This window comes from Propithecus coquereli, unplaced genomic scaffold (assembly GCF_000956105.1).
Source record: "Propithecus coquereli isolate 6110/MARCELLA unplaced genomic scaffold, Pcoq_1.0 Scaffold42, whole genome shotgun sequence".
Taxonomy (NCBI): Eukaryota; Metazoa; Chordata; class Mammalia; order Primates; family Indriidae; genus Propithecus; species Propithecus coquereli.
This window is the reverse complement of record NW_012149952.1, coordinates 745,469-761,559: the sequence shown is the minus strand read 5'-3', so window position 1 is coordinate 761,559 and position 16,091 is coordinate 745,469. Positions and strand designations below refer to the sequence as shown.

The window sequence follows — 16,091 nt, the reverse complement described above, 5'->3', positions numbered from 1 at the left end:
CCCACCTTTCCATCCCAATTCCAAGGCCCCAATATGGATTGATTCTCTCTTCTTTCTTCTAGTCTCGTTTTTAACCTTCTGGAGCCTGCCCACCACTGCCCAAGTCACTATGGAATCTGTGCCGCTCAATGTTGTGGAGGGGAAGGACGTTCTTCTACTCGTCCACAATGTGCCACAGGACGCTCTAGGCTACAACTGGTACAAAGGGGACAAGGTGGACAGCAACTATAGAATTGTAGCATATGTAATAAGCACTCAGGTAAACAACACAGGGCCTGCGTACAGTGGTCGAGAGACAATTTACCCCAATGGATCCCTGCTGTTCCAGAACGTCACCCTGCACAGGATACTACACCCTACACGTTACAACGGCAGATCTTCAGAATGAAGAAGTAACTGGACAGTTCCGTGTGTACCGTGAGTGATTCCCTGTGACCTCTGGGTGTTGGGGGGTTAGTTCTACCTCACACACACGGACTTGTCAGGCCCCGACTGTGCCTGCCTCCCCCTCCCATCATGTCCCACGTTGGGTTTTGGGCACTTAGTGCAGGACACACACAGAGGAGACAAACGTCCAAAGATCAGAATCCTTTCCTGCGTCCAGACCTGCAGACATTCCCTGCAGAGGAAGGACCAGTGTCACGGGTAACTCAGCCCCCGGGACCTCCACATGAACATGGCCCTGAGAAAGACCCTGTAGGACCTGGTAAGGGCCTGGCCTGAGGAGCCCCCTGGGATCCCCACAGAGAAGCTCAGGCCCAGGGTTCCGGAGTCCAAGTGTCCCTGGGGAGACCATGGACAGGGCTAGGCTTTGGCCTCCAGACTGACGGCTACAATTTACCAGCTATCTGAGGTTCCTGGAGCTGGTCACCAGCCAGGGCCTGACCCCACAGCCTCATCTGGGCAATCACCATGCCCAGAAAGTCACCTGAGACTCAGTGTGGGTGGCATAGACGGACAATTTCCTCAGGCCACCAGCTCACTGCCCTGGGGGACTTAAGAGACTTCAGGGAAGCCACTGTCTCCAGGGGGAGGGACAGAGGACAGAGGATGCTCCTGGAAGCCACCTGTCCACCAGGGATCAGGCCGCGGGGCTCTCATGGATGCAACAACAATCGATGCTGTTTATTTGGGCAGCTCCTCTGTACGAAGCTTTAGGTCAGGTAATTGTGAATATTTTAAGGTTAATTGACAGACAAGATAAGCCAGAGACCGTTTACCATGTATCCTATTTTACTGAGGGAAACTGAGGCACGGCACAACAGAGTCACTGAATTAGAGTCACACAAAACATGACTGAAGATCAGAGTCACAGGAGGCCTGTCTGCAGCCGCAGCCTCAACCTCCCTCAACTCCAGGGGCCTTATTAGGCATCTGGGGACCCCAACGCCAGTGCTGGGTTCAGCTGCATCGGCAGCTCAGAGGGGGAGATTCGGTCTGGGGAGTGAGGAGCAAATGGAGAATTAGTCAGTTTCACTCTAGAACTGAACCACCTGCCTCAACAAGCAGAGTGAGTGTCAGGAATGCCCAGGCCTCCCCCTCAGCCACACCCCCCTCCCTGGACTCTAAACCAGGTGTTTCCTTGTGTGTCCGTGTCACTCCCACAGAGGGGACAGGAAAGGATGTGGCTTTCTCTCTCCCCACTCACACCCTGCACCAACACAGGGTCCGACATGTGACATACTCTCAGTAGTTCTCTGATGAAGGAGGGAGGGAAGGAATGAATGAATGAGTGAATGATCCATGACCTCTTCGGAGACTGGATCCTGGACGCAGAACACTAGGAGGTTCTTACCGCGCCTGTTCCCTGTCCCTCAGGGGCTGAGACCCGAGCTCCATCCCTCTGACCCCTGCCCCAAAGCCACCAGGAACCCGTCTCATGTGACTCTGGGGCTTCCCAGCTGTGGAGGGTTTCAGGGATCCCTGGTCCTGCTCGTGGGGTCTCTGAAGTCCCTGGAACCTCCGTGCTCACTGCCATGGCATGTCTGGCTCTTTCTGCTCCTCCATATCCCTCATCTTCCTCCCCCTTCATTCCACCCTGCGTCTGCCCTACACAGCTTCCTCCACCCTCAAGCCTTCCCCTGACACTCCCACTGACAACAGCTGCCTGTCCTGGTCCCTTCCTGCTAACCCTGTGGACAGACCCACCTCCCAGGCAATAGTAAAGGCACAGAAATCAGTCAGAGCAGCTGCCCCTGCCAGGCTCCATCACAAGCCAATGTCCCCAGGTCACCAGGAGAATGAGCTTTCACTATATCCCCACTCAGGGTTCTGTCCCTCTGTGAGGCTGACACATGGGACAGGCCATGGGACAAGGACAGGCGACCCCTTCATCTATTTTGTACGTTGCCTGACCAGGGGTCAGAGGAGAAAGACAGGTCTGCAAACCCCAAAGCCACAGGCTCATTTCACCCACGGACTCCTGACTGCAGCCTCGTCCTGGCGTGAGGCTCACGTCCTCCATGGTTCTTGGGACCTTCCCAGGTGGAGCTAGCCAGACCAGTGCTGTCTGAGGGGTGACAGCCTGCTCCACAGGCACCTACGTCCCTCCAGATGGCATGGTTACTAGAAGGTGGGGTCCCTTAGATGATGAGATGCACAAGCCAGGGTATCTCAGTTAGACTCTGCCCAGTTTGGACAAATTTGATCAAACCCTAGTCGTGTTCCCTGAGGTCAAGAGAAAGGAAGAAAGCATTTCACATGCCTTGTCAGGCTCCTCCCCATTTTGCCTAACTGTCACCAGGAATGATGGTCACGAAACTCTTTCTAAATTTACTACCATCACACATATCACTTCTCCTAATTTGGTATCTTTCTTCTCTTTTTATTATTGAGACACCTCAGACTTCCCTCTGACCAGTTCTGTCCTCGTAACGGCACTCGCACGTCTCTCTCTACCCAGGGAGTCACTGATTCCAAACCGACTTCAGCATCTTCCTTTGAGCGTAATGTGACCTGCTGGACTTCAGAGCTTGGTCCAAGACCTCATCATGCTCTCTACAGAAATATTCCTCCCAGCAATTGGTCTTAGATCCTGAGTATTAATAATACTTTTCAGACATGGAAGAAACTTAACATCTCCTATTCCTATCCCGTCTGCCCATCACACGAGGTCCATGAGTCCAGATTCCAGCATGTTCGTGCTCCCCCTTTGCACCAGTCAGGTCTGCGTTTGCAAACGTCCACGTGTATTTCCAGCAAGATCCACCTGGTCCTCACCTGCCCTCTACAGGGGGAGAAGGGACATTAAGGACCAAGGGCAGGGAACATAGTTCTGCTCCAAACCACCAGCTCCTACCTGTTCCCTCACTCTTTTCTAGATCATTCCTTGGACTCCGCTCTACCTTTTAGGAGTCACTGGCTCATGTCATTCGCCATCAAGCAGCTGGGAAAAACTGCCCCAACCTGTGGCCCCACAACCTGACTGCTGAGCTGATCTCCAGGCTGCCTCCTGCTCTCCCTGCGTTATTTGTGCTCAAACACCCAGTCCCAGGCCAGGCTGCCCAGTACCCTCAGGGTCTAAGGACAATGGGAAGTCCCATCAGTACCCGTCTCTGGGATATCTGAGGACAGCCTCAGAGAAACACACCTAGGGGGCCAAAGTAGGACTACGAAGCTAGAAGGGACCTAACGTCCGCATGTTCCAGGTGAGAACCACAAGGTCAGTCAGGGAAGGACCAGGAGAGGCGCCAGGGTCGGGGTGGAGGGGCACTCTGGCTCCAGGTCCTGTGTCTGTCCACCACCCCATGCTGCTGCTCAACTGAGAAAGTCTGTGCATCTCCCAGACACAGAGCAGGGGGCCTCACGTTCTCTGAGCCCTCAGATCGTCATGCATCTGTCTTGTGACACACACACCTGCCTTGTCTTTTAATCACTCAGGTTGGCTGAGAGGTGAGATGCCAACTCTGACTGGGGGATGACTTTAGGGGAATCAAAGGTACCACACAGGGCAACCTTCTCTCTGTTATCTGCGCAGCCGAGTTACCCAAACCCTCCATCGCAAGCAACAACTCCAGCCCCGTGGAGGACGAGGACTCTGTAGCCTTAACCTGCGAACCTGAGACTCAGGACACAACCTACCTGTGGTGGATAAACGGTCAGGGGCTCCAAGACAGTGACAGGGTAGTGATGTCCCTGGACAACAGGACCCTCATTTTACTCAATATCTCAAGGAATGACACAGGACCCTATGAGTGTGGAAACTGGAACCCAGTGAGTGCCAGCCGCAGTGACCCAGTCACCCTGAATGTGCTCTGTGAGTATTTTCTGTTCCTCCACAGCCCAGGCTGCAGCCCAAATCCACATGGCCAGAGACCAGGCCATTCAGTCCCTCTCGGGTCCAAGTACACAGACCCTCACCCTTGGACACCAGGCTGGCCAAGACTTCCTGCCCCAGGCAAACCCGGGCAGGCCCAGCCTTGACCAAGAATAGGAGGGAGGGGCTGCTCCTGTCTTGAGATGCTCATGGTCAACAACCTGTGATGAGAGAAACAGGTCAGTGTCTCAATGTCTCAGACACAGGTTATGGTTGGGAGTTTTGTTTTTTTTTTAAGAGACAGGGTCTCATTCTGTTGCCTAGGCTGGAGTGCGCTGGTGGGATCACAGCTCACTGGAACCTCCAACTCCTGGGCTCAAGTGATCCTCCTGCCTCAGTCTCCTGAGTAGCTAGGACTACAGGCATGCACCCACCACCAAGCCCAGTTAGTTTTTTTCATTTTCTGTACAGACAGGGTCTCCCTATGATGCCCAGGCTGGTCTCTAACTCCCAGCCTCCAACCTCTGCCTCTAAAAGCACTGAGATTACAGGTGTGAGCTGCCGCACCTGGCCAGGTTGTAACTCTTTAACCAAGGTTGTGACAGGATTCAGAGGGGTACTATGGTCCTTCTACCAGACCTCTTTCCTCTGATGACATCACGTGTGGCTTTATTCTTTGTCCAGATGGCCCCGACGTCCCCACCATTTCCCCCCCAGACTCCAATTACCAACCAGGTGCAAACCTCAACCTCTCCTGCCACGCGGCCTCTAACCCTGCTGCACAGTATTCCTGGCTTATCAATGGGAGTCTCCAGCAAACCACACAAGAGCTCTTCGTCCCCAACGTCACTGTGAATAACAGCGGATCCTATGCCTGTGTGGCCCACAACTCTGCCACTGGCCGCAATACGACCACAGTCAAGATTATCACAGTCTCCGGTAAGTGAATCCCTGGAGGATTGGCATTAAGTTTTGGCCTGGACTATGTCTGGTGTTCAGAGAAGGGCCATGAAGAAGTTTTCTTTCCCAGCCTGAGTCCTGGGCACAAACAAGTCCCAGCTTCCCCCCTGAGCCCTCCCACTCCGTCTCTGCAGACTGTCTCCTCCCCTGGCTTCTCTGATTTCGCACACCTGACCTTGGGTCCAGCCTGGAGTGTGGGGAGGGGGTTGCCTCAGCCCCAGAGAGCCCCATCTAGTGGGAGGAACTTCACAGAGGTGGGGGAGGAAGGGTCCTCAAGGTCAAGTGGCTTCTTTCTTTCACCAACACGTCCCTTTCTGTAACTTATTTGCTTTTTTTTTTTACCTACTCCATGAACTACAAGGAACATAGGAGGTTTTGAAATAGGCTCACATTACTTTTCCCCAAATGAGAAGATGAAACCCCCTCAGAGGAGGGATGAGCATCTCGGAGCTCTGCTCCCTGCTCTGCTCCCAGCTCGCCTGGTGACCGGCTCTCTCTGACTCCATCTGGGGTGGGACGGGCTATGTGGAGAAGGTGTCCGGATGGCCTGGCCTGAATCTGGCCACATTGTGCTGCCAGAGCCTTCCCCTGGTGAAGTGGCAGGGAAATGGGAAGAGAGAAAGCCTCAGAGCAGACTCCTGGCCTGTGTCCTGGCTCTGAAGTCACCAAATACATAAAGCTGTGGACACAGCACCTGTGACGCACTACAGACAACAGCGAGTGACGCCCCCATGGAGAAATGGAAAGATCCACCCGTGGAGTCTCTGCAGGCGGAAGTGGCAGCTCCAAAAAGTTTATATCTGTAGAGAATGTAAGAGCCTCAGCCTTTTATTAACACTAGTCCACAGACCAGGAAGTAAAAGTCCTCTTCACATTGAGAAATCCTTTAGATCAGAACTTGTTCAGATACAAGGTCATGAAGATTGGCGGGGCCTTCTTCATTCCCTAATAAGTTATTTAGTGGAAGAAAGCACCTCTTTTGTATGTAAAGCGACAGTACTAGGAAGGGGGCCTGATCACAGGATGCTCCAGGAAAAGGTCATGTAACAGTCAATGGGAGAAACGTTGCACCTGACGACGAGGTTGCAGGACGTGTGCGCTGAGAGAAGGGTCCTGGTGCGGAGACCACAGAGATGTCCAGGGGAGTAGTCAGGGGTCAGCCTGGGGTCAGAGGGGAGGTGCCGCCCTCTCCTTACAGAGCATCTCCTGAACAAAGACACCCGACCTTCTACAGAGGGTCACAGCTGTCCCTAGGTGGTCACCTTTGCACAGCTCACAGTGGGACCTGACAGCTGGCTGAGATCTCTGAGGAAGGAGCATGGCCCCAGGCCCTAGGCCACTCTCAGTCCTCTGTCTGTCCATAGAGACACAGCCAGTGGCACAGCCCTCCATCCACGCCAGCAGCAGCACAGTCACAGAAGACAAGGACTCCGTGGTCCTGACCTGCCTCACAAGTGACACTGGAATCTCCATCCAATGGATCTTCAATAACCAAAGTCTACAGGTGACAGAGAGGATGGAGCTGTCCCAGGACAACATCACTCTCAGCATAAACCCTGTCAAGAGGGAGGATGCCGGGGAGTATCAGTGTGAAGTCTCCAACCCAGTCAGTCACTACCGAAGTGACATCTTCAGGCTGACCGTGGAATGTGAGTCACCCCTCGCCCCTCCCTACATCTTCCCGGGAGGATTACTCTGCCAATGGTGTGCAAAATGGGTAAAAGTCCAGGGGACAGAATATCAGTTAAGAGACCATTAGAGTAAACAGAATTGCAAAGTGGTTAAGAGCTCGGGCTCTGAATCAGATATACTTAGTTTTTTATCCTGGGTCTTGCATTTATTGTGTGACTTTGCATAACATTGTGTTTTTGTTTCTCTGTTAACATTTGTGTGTGTGTGGTAAAATATACAATACATAAGACTTACATTTTAGCCATTTTCAGTGTACAGGTCGGTGGCATTAAGTACATTCACATCGTACAACCATCACCACTATCCATTTCCAGAACTTTTTCTTCCTACTATACTAAGCTTGTGTACCCCTTAAACAATAACTACCCACTGCCCCTCCCCCCAGCCCCCAGTAACCACCATTATACTTTCTGTCTCTGTGCATTTGACTATTCTAAGTACCTCTCATATAAGTGGAAACATACAATATTTGTCCCTTTTTGTCTGGCTTACTTCTCTTAGCATAATGTCTTCAAAGTTCATCCATGTTGTATAGCATGTATCAGAATTTCATTCCTTTTTGAGACTGAATAATATTCCACTGTATAGATATACCACATTTTACTTATCCATTCTTCCATCTATGAACACTAAGGTTGCTTCCTTCTTTTGCCTATTATGAATAAGGCTGCTATGAACGTGACTATGTAAATATCTGTTCTAATCCTGCTTTCAGTTCTTTTAGGTATATATCTAGAAGTGGAATTGCTGGATCAAATGGAGATTCGCTGTGTTTTGAGGAACCACCATATCATTTTCCACCATGGCTGTACCATTTTATATTCCCACCAGCAATGCCCAAGAGTTCCAATTTCTCTACATCCTCAAAAACACTTGTTTTCTGTTTTTGTTTTGTTAGCCATCTTAATGGGTGTGAGGTGGTATATCACTGGAGTTTTGATTTGCATTTCCCTAATGATTACCAATGTTTAGCATCTTTGCATATGTTTATTGGCCATTTGTTTATCTTCTTTGGAGAAATGTCTATTCATAAAGTCCTTTGCCCATTTTTCAATTGGGATGTTTGGGGGTTTTGGGTTGCTGTTGAGTTGTAGTAGTTCTTTATATATTCTGGATATTAATCCCTTTTCCGATATATGATTTTCAAATATTTTCTCCCATTCTGTAGGTGGTCTTTTCACTGTCTTGATAATGGCCTTTAATGCACAAAAGTTTTTACTTTTCATGAAGTCCAATTTATCCATTTTTTCTTTTGTTGCCCATGCTTTTGGTGTCATAGCCAAGAAATCATTGCCAAATCCAATGACTTGAAGTTTTAACCCTATGTTTTCTTCTAAGATTTTTATAGTTTTAGCTCCACATTTAGGTCTTTGATGAATTTTCAGTTAATTTTTGTATATGGTGTTAGGTAAAAGTTCAACTTCATCTGTCACATGGATATCCAATTTTCTCAACACCATTTGTTGAAAACACGATCCTTTCCCCATTGAATGGTCTTGGCACCCTTGTCAAAAGCCATTCGGCCGTATATGCAAGTTTTTATTTCTGGGCTCTCTAGTCTACTCCACTGGTTTCTATGTCTTATTTTATGCCAATGCCACATTGTTTTGAATACCGCAGCTTTGTAGTAAACTTTGAAATCAGGAAGTGTGAGCCCTTCAACTTTGTTCTTCTTTTTCAAGAGTGTTTTGGCTATTCAGGGTCCCTTGAGATTCCATGTGAATTTTAGAATGGGTTTTCCTATTTCTGCAAAAAATCTCACTGGGATTTTGATGGGATTGCATTGAATCTGTAGTTCACCTTGGGTAGTGCTGTGATTGTAATAATACTACATCTTCCAGTTCATGAAAACAGGACATCTTTTCCATTTATGTATGTCTTCTGTAATTTTTTTTTCAGCTATGTTTTGTAGTTTTCAGGGTACAAGTATTTCACATTCTTTAAGTTTATCCTAAGTATTTTTTTTTTGAAGCTCTTGTAAATAGAATTTTTTTCTTAATTTCCTTGTGGGCTGGGCACGGTGGCTCATGCCTATAATCCTAGCATTCTGGGAGGCCAAGGCGGGAGGATTGCTTCAGGTCAGGAGTTTGAGGTTGCTGTGAGCTAGGCTGACACCACGGCACTCTGGCCCAGGCAATAGAGTGAGACTCTGTCTCAAAAAAAAAAAAAAAAAAATTCCTTTTGGAGTGTCCATTGTTAGTATCCAAAAATACAACTTTGCATGTTTTTTTTACCTGCAACTTTGCTGAATTTGTTTATTAGCTCTAACAGTGTTTTTGTGGAATCTTTAGGGTTATCTACTTAACAGTTCATGTCATCTGCAAACAGAAATAATTTTGCTTCTTTCCAATTTGGATGCTTTTTTTTTTCTTGCCTAATTCCTCTGGCCAGGACTTCCAATACTCCACTGAATAGAGTGGCAAAAGCAGGCATCCTCATCCTGTTCGTGACCTTAAAGGAAAAGTTTTCAGTCTTTCACAACTGAGTATGATGTTAGCTGTGGGCTTTTCATATATGGCCTTTATTAGGTTGAGGTTGTTTACTTCTATTCCTAGTTTGAGTGTTTTTATCATGAAAGAATGCTGAGTTTTGTCCAATGCTTCTACTGATTGAATTTCGTTACTGGTGTAGGTCTATTCAGATTTTCTGCTTCTTTATGATTCCACCTTAGCAGGTTTTGTGTTTCTAGAAATCTGTCCATTTCACCTAGTTATCCAATTTGTTGGCACACCATTATGCCTAGGACTCTGATAATCACTGTTTCTGCAGAATTGGTAGTAATGGCTTCACTTTCATTTCTGGTTGTAGTAATTGGAATCTTCTCTCTTTCTTTCTTAGTCAATCTAGATAAAGGCTGTCAATTATGTTGATCTTGTTTGAAGAACCAAGTTGTGGTTTCATTGATTTTCTCCATCATTTTTCTATTCTCCATTCTATTTATCTCCACTCTAATCTTTATTATTTCCTTTACCCACTATCTTCAGGTTTAGTGTGTTCTTTTTCTTTATCCTTAAGTTGCAAAGTTAGGTTGATTTGAGATATTTCTTCTTTTTAATGTGTTTATAAGTTTCTTGTGCAAGATTCTTAACTTTGAGCCTCAGATTCTTCAACCAAAAATTGTAACAAGAACCTGCTTCATGGTATTGTTTTAAATATTTAATGTAATTATCAATTAAACCTTCGGCAAAATGCCACACACAGATGAAATGTTTCCTAAATGTTAGCTGCTATTATTACTACTGTTACCACTAGCCTTGAAGTCAGATAGTCCTAGCTAGAGTTAAATCCCAGATCCACCTCTCACCAGCTGTATGACTTTGGGTAAGTTTTTTCACCACTCTATGCCGCCATTTTTCACTTTTAAAATGCAAATAATGTATCCCCAACAGGGTCACAGTATAGATCAAATGAGATACATATAAAATATTTAGCACAGGGCCTGGCACATAGTAAGTATTCCACAATCATAGCTAACATTAGCATTAATCCTCTGGCTTGAGTTGACTGGTGAGAGCTAAGGCCCAAACGGTTGCAACAGAAATAAAGGAGAAACAGGTGCAAAAGATATTTTATGTAGATACAGATACAGATAGATATATAGATATTTACACACACACACACACACATAGGAGGGAAGATGCATTACACACAAAAACACCACTGGGACATGGTTACTGACTAAATATGGGAGGGGATAAAAGGAGCTAAGTGCAGTCTCAAGCCTGGTACATTCATTTTCATCCACTGAGATACAGCCATGATGGGATTACACACATACAGGATAATTTACTGGGGAAAATGTCTGTGAGGGAGGGTGGGGCAGGAGTGGAAGGAGCCTGGGAGAGCCCTCAGACCACACTGCAGGTCTGATGCCTGTGAGGGAGAAAGAGAAGGGAGTTTTAGGCTGCAGTGCAGTTCTAAGGGAGTTTCTGGAAGGCTGATGGGGAGTCCTCAAGCCAGTCACCCATCAGAGGAAACCAGAGCCTGGCAGAACTGGGCTTGCCTTCATACCTGTGCTGGGAGCCCCTGGGAAGTGAGGTCTCTGTGCAAAGGAGGTTGGGAACCCAGAGGACACTGGCCTGGGCCTTCTGTCAACTCAGTCCCTGCCATAGAGACCTGAGAGGCTCATGTTCATGGCTCTGAGACACTGAGAAAAATATGCAACCACAAAGACGTGGAAAGTTATAATAAAATACACACATTGCAAGGAGTCTTTCTCCATTTCAAAGCCTTCAAAATATCTGAGTGCAGAAAGCCCAGGATGGAATTGACCAAAGGCTGATCACCAACCTAAAACATGGTGAGAGGAAAAAAACTGCAAGAATTTAGTTGGCTAATCAACTCCCAGCAACCTTCTCACACACATACAAAAATATTCCTTAAAGGAACAAGTAGAGACTACTTAATGCTGAGAGTTATTTCCCAGGGCACCCCCACTGTAAAACAATTCCACCTTCATTCCTTCTCCTCTTTTCCCATGACAGATTCTTCAACACAAGGAAATTCTCCTAGCCTCTCGGCTGGGGCCATTGTTGGCATCGTGATTGGAGTCCTGGCCGGGGTGGCTCTGATAGTAGCCCTGGTGTATTTTCTGTATTTCAGGAAGACTGGCAGGTATGACGGCCTTTCCTCTGTTAGGTTCGTCCGAGGCTAACTGCCACGCTCGGGAGAGGGAAAGAAGTTCTTCACCTGTCTCTGGGCCTGGATCTCCTCCTCCTCCCCCTAAACTCCTGCTTCTTGGCACTAATTCCTGCAGGTCTCTTCTTCCCTGGTCTTCATGCTCCCTGCACCCCACCCTCTCCTGGACATGGCTATTCCAATCCCCGTATAGTCTAGAGGAATAGACCTAATTATGTTCCTCTGTTCCCCAGTCAGGGAAGCCAAGGTCCAAGAAGGAAAACAAATGAGAAAATGAAAGAAGCAGCAGGATTAAGCAAGTCATGTGCTCCACTGACCACAGTAGCAGGATGAGGGAGAAACAGGACAGGAAGAGAACCTAAGAGAAAGCACAAACAACCAAAGTCCTTTCAGACAATAGGAAAAAACAAGAATCTACTCTTGGAAAACAAAATGGGAAATCTCTTAGGGTAGAAGTAAGCACAGAAGCAGTCAATAGAGAATGGACCTAAATGTGAACATCCAGCAACCAGGAAGAGTAAACCCTAGAAGAGATCGTGGTTAGATTGAAGAGGCTCTAACAGGAAAGGCAGCACCAACCATGGTTTGAATGAACATCAAGGAGCCCCAAGAAATTACCTGCTAACAGTGTCCTTCCTAACTCAGGGAGCAAAGATCCTGTGCTTGGGAATAGCAGTCACAGTGTCTGATGTTTATTTAGGGCAAGAGACCAGCATGATCTCACAGAGCACAAATCCTCAGCCTCCAACCACAGTAAGTAAAGCCACTCACTCAGTGAGAACTGTTATGTTCCACCACGTGCCCTGCCCTGGCAGGGAATCCTAGATTCCCAAATCTCCCTCCCTGTGATTTTTTTTTTCTTTTGAGACAGAGTCTCACTCTGTCACCCAGGCTGCAGTGCAGTGGCATCACCACAGCTCACAGCAACCTCAAACTCCTGGGCTCAAGCGATCCTCCTGCCTCAGCCTCCCAAGTAGTTAGGGCTACAGGTGTGCGCCACCATGCCCAGCCTCCTTCTGAATTTTGACAGAGGGGATCTCCATTTCCCAATCTTGAGCTGGCACAGGTCCTCACCTTTCCTAGCCACAGGAGTCCCCTGAGACACAGCTGTGCCAAAGAGGCTCCCTCCACCTAGGCCAGGCAGGCCTGAGCAAGATCCCATGTTCCCAGGAGCCATTTCCTCATCCTTACTGCTCCCGCTCCTGCCTCTATTACGGATGTGGGTGTTCTCCTTGGTGAGACTTTCCTTGTCTTTTGGGTGCTCTGGGTGCTGTGCGCCTCAATGCCCCTCCTTGCCACTGCAGCATGTTGCTGAGAAACACAGCTGGGCAAAAAGCAAGGCCTCCTGAACTGGTAGAAATCTTCAGAAGTAGGTAGCAGCCTCCTGTGGCTCCACCCCCGCCCTCCTCTAATACTGCTGCGCCGAGTCTGCCACAGACTCTGAGGGGAGCGAATTCCTTCACTGACGATGGGCCACCTCCCCACACCCAGCCACCACCACTGCCACCGCCCGCCACCTCCTTCAGCTAGAAATCACCAGGCCTTAAGTCAGCTTCGCATTTCCACGGATTGGTAACTCCTCTTTTGCTTCCCCAGGTCAGGACCACTTTGACAACTCACCTGACAAGGTAAGCACGGCCACTTTCCCTGGCTCATTTTCTCATGGAAATGACTCTGTACAGAATTGGCTATTCCTGAAGACATAAATGGGAGACAAATTTGGGCTAGAGTTCTTCAGTGCAGCAACAAAGAAGTATTGCTAAATCACGCACCTGAGTCTACCTCACGGCAAGAATGTGCACCTTGGAATCATCCCCCATCCTGTGTTGAATACTGGCTGTGACTCTTAGTAGCTCTGTGACTCTAGCCAAGTAACTTAACCTCTTTGACCCTCAGCTTCGCCATCTGTAAAATGGGCATTCTGCCTGCTTCAAAGAGAAGCTGAAGGGATTAAACAAGTTACCATGTGTAGAGCACCCAGCACCACGGTCAGAATAAGGAAGACGCTAAGTCATTCTCCCTCCTCTACCTTCGACCTGACCCTGCTCTTACTGTCAAAAGGATAACTTCCATTCTAATGGATCTGAGATCCTGCTTCCTTCATTTTATGATAATTTTACAGAATTTTTCTCATTTTAACCTTCCAATAGAACACACAAATATACTGAAAAGTGCTAGCTCATAATTATACTTTCCCGATGTATGAACTTTCACAAGCTGAACACACCCATGTAAACAGCACCCAAAGCAAGAAACACTACCTGACCCCTTCCCGGCACTTCCCTCCAGAGAGTAACCACTATCCCGACTTCCAGTGCTCCAGATCAGTTTTGCCTGGTTTTGCTCTTACACAAATGAGAAATGCAGCATATCCTTATCCGTGGCTTCTTTCATTCAACATTCTGTTGTGAGTTTCATCCATACTGTTACAGTATTTGTGGTTTGCTCATTCCCATTGCTGTGTTACCATATTCCATTGCACAAACACCACCGTAACCTAGGTCTTCTAACGATCATTCATCAGAATGTCAGCAAGCAGAGGATGAGTAATAAGAGCCCTTCTCCAAAGCTCAAAATTTCAAGTGGTGACGGGTGACAGGCCATGGTGCTAAGTCTCGCTAAGCAAGGTGAGGCCCTGACTCATGACACTGACTTAGCTGATCACTACTTGTGCTTTTCAGATCGATGAAGTTGCATATACCACCCTGACCTTCAAAGCCCAGGAACCAACACAACCAACTTCAGCCTCCCCATCCTCAACAGCCACAGAAACGGTTTATTCAGAAGTAAAAAAGAAGTAATGCAACCTGTCCAGCTCACTGCACTGCTGATGTCTTCCAAATCTCTCACCCTCATCTCCAGGAGATCCCATTACCCTCAGGGGAAAAGGGAAGAAGTCTCCCCCACCCTTTCTTCCCTAATAGGCACCTCCTGGCTGCCTGGTCGCAGCCGCTCCCTTCAATGTCAATACATGAAAAGGTACATCCGGGAGTCTGGGAGTCTGTAGGAAACCAACCTTGTCATTGAAATTTGGCAAAGCCAACTTGGGACAGAGTTGCCAGAACCTCCCCACCCCTCCCCCTTTCCCCTACCTGGACTTGCTTTAAACTTATCTATGTAGCACTCACTCATTCCTTCCCACCCCAGTCCTGTCCTATCAGAGTCTAACTTGAATTTGCCATAACCTTGAGGTTATGCCCTTCTCCACTGAAGTACACGTGCCAGAAAAGAAGAGAGAGAGGGAGAAAGTAAAGGCAGTAATGGCCTCTCCTCTCTCTCCAAAGCCTGGTGTGAACCCACCATACCCAGAAAATCAAACATATAACCAATACTGACCTTGGAAATTCTACACCTTTGTCCACTGTCAGGGTTGTCTACCTACAGGATCAGGGTCTAGGCACCTTGCTGCTTACCTAAGCCCTTTGGTAAACCTGTCTCCAGAGAACCCGCTAGAACCAACTAGGAAAACTATTTGCCAAGGTCCACAGGCGATTCCTGATGGAAAATGCAGAAGTGCACAAATGTTGTATTATCTTCCGAGGGCAGATGGGATCCCGCGCGGTCAGGGCAGGGCAGCCGCAGACACGTTGTAATATCTTTATGGGCTTTATTCAAGGACGTGCTGAAAGAGGGAGGGGTTACAGCTTTAGGGGGAAACGAGCCTTTAATAGACACAATCTGCTAGGAACTCGGTAAATGAATCAGAGAGCCACCCTTCAGAGATTATTTAAATTATTGTTTAAAAGTGCACAGTTCGAGGTATTGAGGGTTTTCTCCTTTTTTCTGCCATTTCAATTTTTGTAACTGTTTATTTATGTGAAAAGGGTTATTTTTACTTAGATTAGCTGTTAAGCCAATCTGACTGCCTTGGGTGAAAGAAACCACCCAAATCCCTCAGGTCTCTTGGTCAAGAGCCTCTCAAGGCTTTTTGTCAGGGGCTCCAAATAGAAAATAAGAAGAGGCTTCCTCGTTTGTGGCTATAAATGGATCTAACTCAGTTTCTAGGCACCTCAGACCAGTCATCAACTACCATTCTATTCCACGTCTCTACCTGTGCATCTTCTGTCTGCCCACTCGCCGTCTCAGGAAACCTTGCCTCCGCTAAGGTGTATTTGGTCTTTGAGAAGTAGGAGCACCCTACAGGGACACTATCACCCACGCTGGTGGCATTGTTTACAACTAGAAGGCTGTACTGGTGCTAATACCCTTGGGAAACAGGGCTGTAAGAGGGTGTTAGGGCATGAAGGGGCTTGTTATAACTCAGCCCTAGGCATTTTGAACAGCCTCTGAGATCTATCTTTTTTCCCACGGGGTCCATGAATGTGTCTCAGAATAAAAAGGAAGGGCAGGAGGAGAGGCAAATGTGCTTCTCACCCAGCCTTCTTCTATACAGATGGAATCTCTTTGGGGCTAAGAGAAAGGTTTTATTCAATATTGCCTACTTGATCTCATGCTATGTCTAAGAGGCCTTCTCCAAGACAATTAGCTGGAAATTCTATGTACTCAGGTACCTGATTCAGGGTTTTCTAACCCTGACATGATTGTA

At 47.7% G+C, this 16,091-nt stretch overlaps 1 protein-coding gene across 1 annotated transcript in view; it reads left to right on the top strand.

Moving 5' to 3' along the window:
* The window catches only part of CEACAM1 (carcinoembryonic antigen-related cell adhesion molecule 1 (biliary glycoprotein)), a 16,572-nt gene extending 737 nt beyond the window's left edge, over nt 1-15,835 (top strand). Inside the window, 9 exon segments of the mRNA XM_012653468.1 lie at nt 63-339; nt 341-417; nt 3,977-4,255; nt 4,940-5,194; nt 6,580-6,864; nt 11,392-11,521; nt 12,246-12,298; nt 13,142-13,173; nt 14,227-15,835. Of these exon segments, the coding sequence (XP_012508922.1) occupies nt 63-339; nt 341-417; nt 3,977-4,255; nt 4,940-5,194; nt 6,580-6,864; nt 11,392-11,521; nt 12,246-12,298; nt 13,142-13,173; nt 14,227-14,346 (1,508 nt within the window). The 3' untranslated portion in view covers nt 14,347-15,835.
* Nucleotides 15,836-16,091: the final 256 nt, after the last annotated feature.